This window comes from Sprattus sprattus (genome assembly GCF_963457725.1).
Source record: "Sprattus sprattus genome assembly, chromosome: 6".
In the NCBI taxonomy this organism is placed as follows: Eukaryota; Metazoa; Chordata; class Actinopteri; order Clupeiformes; family Clupeidae; genus Sprattus; species Sprattus sprattus.
The window spans coordinates 358611-366110 of NC_137925.1; the positions used below are offsets into that span (position 1 = coordinate 358611).

At 44.6% G+C, this 7500-nt stretch overlaps 2 protein-coding genes across 5 annotated transcripts in view; both read right to left on the reverse strand.

Moving 5' to 3' along the window:
• Nucleotides 1–1545, reverse strand: part of prelid1a (PRELI domain containing 1a) — a 6033-nt gene extending 4488 nt beyond the window's left edge. Inside the window, exons 1-4 of the mRNA XM_080840599.1 lie at nucleotides 1443–1545; nucleotides 770–807; nucleotides 541–663; nucleotides 22–247 (exon numbers count right to left, since the gene is read on the reverse strand). Of these exons, the coding sequence (XP_080696725.1) occupies nucleotides 22–247; nucleotides 541–632 (318 nt within the window). The 5' untranslated portion in view covers nucleotides 633–663; nucleotides 770–807; nucleotides 1443–1545. The remainder of the gene's footprint in view (nucleotides 1–21; nucleotides 248–540; nucleotides 664–769; nucleotides 808–1442) is intronic.
• Nucleotides 1546–2683: 1138 nt separating this feature from the next.
• Nucleotides 2684–7500, reverse strand: part of LOC308366967 (UDP-N-acetylglucosamine--peptide N-acetylglucosaminyltransferase 110 kDa subunit) — a 23600-nt gene continuing 18783 nt past the window's right edge. For all 4 annotated transcript variants that reach the window (XM_080840786.1, XM_080840785.1, XM_080840784.1 and 1 more), the window contains exons 19-22: nucleotides 6857–7009; nucleotides 4955–5207; nucleotides 4508–4631; nucleotides 2684–4282 (exon numbers count right to left, since the gene is read on the reverse strand). In XM_080840786.1, coding sequence (XP_080696912.1) covers nucleotides 4102–4282; nucleotides 4508–4631; nucleotides 4955–5207; nucleotides 6857–7009 — 711 coding nt within the window. In that variant the 3' untranslated portion in view covers nucleotides 2684–4101. The remainder of the gene's footprint in view (nucleotides 4283–4507; nucleotides 4632–4954; nucleotides 5208–6856; nucleotides 7010–7500) is intronic.

The following is a 7500-nucleotide window of genomic DNA, read 5'->3' on the forward strand; positions in this document are numbered from 1 at the left end:
AACAATTGTATTTAGCCTCACCATGAGGCGCGCGTGAGTTATGTTCCAGGTGAGCGTGGTCATGGTCCGGTTCTTTGGGTCAACAATAGAGTCCTCGATTATGTACGCATGGCGCGCCATTTGCTTGGGCAAGAACTTTTCCGCCCAGCGCGGGGATCGGTTCGTTTTGGTCAACAGGCGCCTGGAGATGAGGCAGTTGTCAGGCGTCACCTCACGGAAAACGATGTCCTCCGTCAAAACATGATTGCTAGAGTAGCCGCAAGAAACAGATAGAGATGATTGACAGGAACATAAAAACGTATTCGTATGATTCTGCTGAGTTACACACCGGTCACACCTATGCGTTGGAATGCGTTGATGCGTCAGGGTTAACGGATCCCCATTCACTTTGAATGGGGTGTCGTCTGAATTGTGGCTCCGTTCAGTCCGGACGCATGAACGCATTCCAACGCATAGGTGTGACCGGTGAGTTAGTCATCCAGTTCTGTTAAATTTGTTTCCTCTTATTTTCTCTCTACTTACGGTGACAAGGAGTATTACCTATAGGGGTTGGGGTATCGCTCCCAGAATGCCAGGCAGACTTGGTCCCATGTGTTCTTGAGAAGACCAACGCAGTGGAAATATTTCACCATTGTTCCCCAAATCAACAGTGTCAGTTGACACCTGCAACGTAACCGACATGAAGTTTGTATGAATGTTGAACACGAACGTTGTTTTGCCAAAACAAGTTAGAGATATTTGGATAGCAAAATAAATGTTTCAATGTTACCTGAATGTTTATGTTCCCTCCTACCACAACAAATAAGCCTGTAAAAACACAACATTATTTATTATGTTTGTAAATGTAGCTGGTATAATGTTATGATAGATAGCATACTGGCACAACACAACGTTTAAGTCAACGCTACTGTTACCATTACCAACAGACATTTCTCGAACTTGATAGTAGCGTTACAGGTTTGTCTACAAGATGGTAAAAATGGCATTTTGCTAGCTATGGACAGCTACATAAAACTTTTCACCATAAGCATTCGGTTGGTCGATAACGAGGTTTATCCTCAATGTTATGTGCCCAAATTATTCTAGCTACATCTGTGGTATTAAATGGGTGAGAGGTCGGACATCATCCATGCATTAGTACCATGTGGTTAAATGTGTTCTAACCCAAATCCAGCGAAAGAAGTCATTCAAGCAAAATGAAAATGTCACAAATTCGCCCTTAAACTTAACTGTTACGGATCTGACATCATTGAAACATTGTCACGATTAAAAAGTAAGTTGAACAACACGGTCAACCGATTTGGAAATTATTTTTAGTCAAGCTAACTGCCTAGCAAGCATTAGGTTTTCTGTTAGGGTTATCTTCGAGGATGAAACAATGCGGTCGTTGCTCGTGAAATCTGCAAAACAAACAATGAATACAAATAGATACTCATTCTTACCTTAATGACAACACCATCTACGTAAAAGTCATTTTTCTATAACTACTTTACAGGGACATTTGTCTGAGCTGCCTACATGACAGACGTGATCCGTAAAGGGAAGGTCATGGTTGACGCCATATCCGGTAGAACACTGAAAACTGCAATGAAAAGTCTACACTGGTGAAACCAAAACGGTTTTATCGAATCTAAACTAGGTCATCGTTTGAATAAAAAATTTAACAAGCGTAACAAAAAGTCTAAAGTAGCAACTTGCATTAGTTATTATTTCAGTATTATTTCACTCACAGTATAACAATTTACGTCTTCCACAGTGTTACAGGAAATAATCCATTCAGTTTTTCTCGTCCTACTTGGAGCCAGCGCTGGACTAAGCTGGAGAGTGAAAACCTACGACTCTAGTGGTTGCGTTCCTTTAGGAGACCAGTTAACATGTATTATCTCATAGACTGATTCAAAACATCTAGGAAGACATATCAGTGAAGATATCGAAAACAAATACGTGTTAGTGTTTGTACAGTAATAACCTACTAATTGTGAAACTTTCAAGCGATATTTTTCCTTCTTTCAAATATTTGAAATCACTCCTTCCGTTTCATAAACGGACTACAACTCAAGTCACGTGTCTTACTCACAGTAGGATATGCCTTGTCACGTAAACCCTGACGCATCCGGTTAGCGCTTCTTGTGAAGCGGCACCACTGATCTCAAAAAATGATTATGACGGGCGATGATTAGATATTTAATGAATTTGCATATTAAGCCTTATAGTAATGTCAAGTTTTCATAAACCTCGTTATATAGCTTGTGTTTCCTTGATATATATAAATATTTTTCAAATATTGAAACTTGTTCGTCTATCGTATTTTATTAGTGTTGATGATTAGAACCTGGCAAATTACTATAATACTTAATATGCAAATTCATTAAATCTTTAATAATATAATAATAATAGATATATAATATTCATCGCCTGTCATAATCATTGGTCTCTTATCAGGAAAGTGGTCCCAATAAAATGGCCGCCACGATTTATCGTGTGGCCCCTCTTTGAAACTGTCAGAAACCATGTGATGCGCTATCCAGATTCTTTTTGAGATCAATGAGCGGCACTCGCATTGGCCTGAGCTGTAATCATAATCTCCACGCAGTATGCGTTTTATGCTACTACAAAAATAAATCAGCCAGGCAAGAAATACAAACCACGATCTCAGGCATCACATAAACGAATGAGGCAAAGGTAACGTCAACACCTTTTATTAGCACAGAGCAAACGCACAAATCTTCTTTGAATGCACAACACTGTTAATTCAGTGACAAGAACAAGACACCTTGGAACATTTTCAAACTTATGAGATGACAGAATAGGAAAACTGTGCATTTTACTGGTACGATTATAGCATTTAAACTGTCCTTACCATCCAATTCATTAAATATACAATTTGAAGATATCCATGGCGGGACGAAGCACGTTAGCAAAACAGCGGGCAACACGACACAAGATTGGCCGCTTGTTTAGTGAGACACGAGTTCATGTTTTCACGCTAGTACGCAAGGGCACATCATTTGTCCAATCATAAATAAAAATGGCCAATATGAAGTCGAAACTAAAAAAAAAAAAAATGGAAAAACAAATAAACAAAGACAAAGCAGAGTATAAAATCAAGACGGTTTAGAAATACTTACCTGGGCCTTCACCTGGTGAAAAGGACAACGATTCACTGTGAGGAGTTGTTGGCTACAGTGAACGCTCACGCTCGCTTTCTCAAATGTGGGGTTTCACCGCAAACTCCTCTCAGGGATTCCAGCCCACTTAGCGCCCTCTGGCGGTGGGACTGAGGAGCACAATGGGGCCTTTCGTATCTCACATTGATATACGAATCCATAGTGACAAAATATTCTGCTGAAGTTGGCATTTGGTAATTGTAATTTTTCTATTTTGTCTTAAGTACTTAATGTCCCATGCTAACCATCCCAGACTGCAAGAACAAACTAATCCTTCCACTTCATCTTGAAAAGGGGATGATTGCAGAGAAAAATGCTGCAACCTTGAGTTAAAGCTGATTTTCTTGTAATAACTATAAGCTGTTTTAGGCGCACAATTGTCCCTTTTGCTCTGAAGACCATTCTTTCCAAAAAAATAATTAAAAAGGGGAAAGGAAACAAAAAAATAACACAATTGTCCAGCAGAATTTGCCTTCGGTGGTCCTGCAGGTACTGTCATTATTCAGGTCCCACACACATCCCTCTCTCGATCACTCACTCACTCACTTACGCACGCACACACACACACACACACACGCACACACATACATACATACATACATACATACATACATACATACATGACTGACTGACTGAAAGCATTACCAGACTGATTGTGTCATTAGCTTGGGTAAGGGTGTAGACTAATTCTGTCTCATGGTGGGTATAGGGTTGATGATGAGTGGGATGGGTTTGAAGGACCTGATTTCATTCAGGGATGGCGGTGTGTGTGTGTGTGTGTGTGTGTGTGTGTGTGTGTCAATCTCAGTTCCACCTGTAGGCTCCAAAGAGTTCCTAGGGAGATGGAGGGGGGGAGGGGGGAGGGGGTGGTGGGAGGTGGTATGGGGCCATGGTTTTCAATGGGTTGTGTCAGCGATGAGGGAGTGGGTCTCCTTCAGGCGGTCTCGGAGGCCTCGATGGGCTGTGACGAGTACAGGACCTCAGGTTTGTTCCCGGCAGCCTGCTGGTCCCACATCTGCAGGTAGAGCTTCTCCAGGTCCATGGTGTACAGCTTGGTGTTGAACAGAGGACTGCAGATACGCTGCTTCCACACGCGAGAACGCACCTTCTTCAGGCTGCAGAGGGGGGGGGAGAGAGAGAGAGAGAGAGAGGAGTGTATAAGAGAGAGGAGTGTATATACTGGGCAAGAAGGCAGTTTAAGACCATAAATTATCATTTGGGATAGTACTTTGGTTTTTAGTCAGCAACACCCCCCATACAAATCACACAGTTTTTCCAGACTTTAACCATAGGGATACGAAAACATGAACCATCCACACAGAGACACGTCAGGTACTTACAATTCCATGTCTGTTCCCAGCTTGACTGCCACGTCCTCGTAGTCCTGGCGACTGGGAGCGATGAGCTCTAGGCAGCCCAGACAGGTGAGCTGGGAAGCAGCCACACGTGACGCCAGCGTCTCACCTGGAACACCAAGAGGGTTTAACTCAGGAGAGTACAGGCGTATTCTACTCCGCTAACGTATCTTCACCACACACACACACACACCTCTTCAACCATATATACACACACACACACACACACACACATCTCTTCAACCATATATACACACACACACATTACATCCTAATTCTTTGCTATTGCTGTGATTAAGCTGATCATGATGACGTGACTGACCAGGCATGGTGACCATCACACACACACACACACACACACACACACACACACACACACACACACACACACACACACACACACACACACACACACACACACACGTGACTGACCAGGCATGGTGACCATCGGCGTTCCTGCCCACAGCACGTCCATGCCAGTGGTGTGTCCGTTGCAGAGGGGCGTGTCCAGGCAGACGTCCGCCAGCTGGCCCCGCCTCACGTGCTCCTCCTTGGGCGCCACGGGGGAGAAGATGATGCGTGCGGCGGGCAGGCCCATGTTCTGGGCGTACTGCTGGATGTTGGGCTCGCCCACCGCTGGGAAGCGCAGCAGCCACAGGACGCTGTTGGGCACGCGCTTCAGGATCTGCAGCAGGACCAGGGTTAGGGTTAGACCAGGCATGAGGACCACACAACAACAACAACAAGAGCAGAGAGGGGACATCATGGATGAGGATATGAAGCATGAGTGTGGTGTGCACAGACGAGTGGGCAACCAGTCAATTAGCTCAAGGAGTGCAACTCTTGTCATTGATTGTCAAGCCTCAGACTGGCATTATTCTAAGATAAGATGTCTGGACCGCTTAAGGTTCAAAGCAAATTGCATAAACATCCTGCAGGGGACTCAACCCGGGGATGACTGCTTGGAGTCGATCGCTGGTAGTACCACCTTCGCCCAGATTAGTCTAGTCTAGTCTTACACCTGGTCTAGTCTAACTCCTGGTCTAGTCTAACTCCTGGTCTAGTCTAGTCTAACTCCTGGTCTAGTCTAACTCCTGGTCTAGTCTAACTCCTGGTCTGGTCTAGTCTAACTCCTGGTCTAGTCTAGTCTAACTCCTGGTCTAGTCTAACACCTGGTCTAGTCTAACTCCTGGTCTAGTCTAACTCCTGGTCTAGGCTAGTCTAACTCCTGGTCTAGTCTAGTCTAACTCCTGGTCTAGTCTAACACCTGGTCTAGTCTAACTCCTGGTCTAGTCTAACTCCTGGTATGGTGTAGTCTAACTCCTGGTCTAGTCTAACACCTGGTCTAGTCTAACTCCTGGTCTAGTCTAACTCCTGGTATGGTGTAGTCTAACTCCTGGTCTAGTCTAACTCCTGGTCTAGTCTAGTCTAACTCCTGGTCTAGTCTAACTCCTGGTCTAGTCTAACTCCTGGTCTAGTCTAGTCTAACTCCTGGTCTAGTCTAACTCCTGGTCTAGGCTAGTCTAACTCCTGGTCTAGTCTAGTCTAACTCCTGGTCTAGTCTAACTCCTGGTCTAGTCTAACTCCTGGTCTAGGCTAGTCTAACTCCTGGTCTAGTCTAGTCTAACTCCTGGTCTAGTCTAACACCTGGTCTAGTCTAACACCTGGTCTAGTCGAACACCTGGTCTTGATGCTTCTTTGTTTTTGTTTTAATCTACATAGTTTTCTATTTTAATTGATGTTGTATTTGTTTCATGTTTTATGGAATGATTTCTTATTTAAGAAGGACCCCAGGAAGAATAGCGGGGGTGTCTGCCCCAGCTAATGGGGATCCAATAAATAAACAAATAAACAAATAGTCTAGTCTATCTCCTGGTCTAGTCTAACTCCTGGTCTAGTCTAGTCTAACTCCTGGTCTAGTCTAACTCCTGGTCTAGTCTAACTCCTGGTCTAGTCTAGTCTAACTCCTGGTCTAGTCTAACTCCTGGTCTAGTCTAACTCCTGGTCTAGTCTAACTCCTGGTCTAGTCTAACTCCTGGTCTAGTCTAACTCCTGGTCTAGTCTAACTCCTGGTCTAGTCTAACTCCTGGTCTAGTCTAGTCTAACTCCTGGTCTAGTCTAACTCCTGGTCTAGTCTAACACCTGGTCTAGTCTAACTCCTGGTCTAGTCTAACTCCTGGTATGGTCTAGTCTAACTCCTGGTATGGTCTAGTCTAACTCCTGGTATGGTCTAGTCTAACTCCTGGTCTAGTCTAACTCCTGGTCTAGTCTAACTCCTGGTCTAGTCTAACTCCTGGTCTAGTCTAACTCCTGGTCTAGCCAAGTGAGACTTACGTTGGCCCACATCTGCAGGGTGGGTGGGTCAATCTTGTACAGCTGGTTGAAGTTGCAGTAGACGATGGCGTCTTCCGGAAGGCCGTACTGCGAGCGGGTCGTCACGCAGATGGTGCGTGGCACCTCCTCCCCAGTGGCTGCCTTGTTGTTTATCTGAACAGAAGAAAGAAAACAAAAAACAAAGAGAGACCAATAAGGAGAAAGACTTCAGCAGGAGAGAGGAGCTTAAGACTTCAGCAGGAGAGAGGAGCTTAAGACTTCAGCAGGAGAGAGGAGCTTAAGACTTCAGCAGGAGAGAGGAGCTTAAGACTTCAGCAGGAGAGAGGAGCTTAAGACTTCAGCAGGAGAGAGGAGCTTAAGACTTCAGCAGGAGAGAGGAGCTTCAGCTAATGCTTGCTTGCTTGCTTTACAGGGAGACAAAAAAACAAAACAAAGAAGGAAGCGAAACTAGGGTAACCCTCCCTTGCGCTTCTTGCAATCAGCAATGTCTGTTTAAATAGTGCCACCCCTCTGTAGCCTTCCTTGTCCTGGTGAGCCTGCTGTGCGTGCGTGTGCGTGTGCGTGTGCGCCTTCCGTGTCTGCTGTGCCAGCGTTTCACCAAACACAACTTCATGGCACTAGGAGTGAGATTAGGAGTTTTTTTG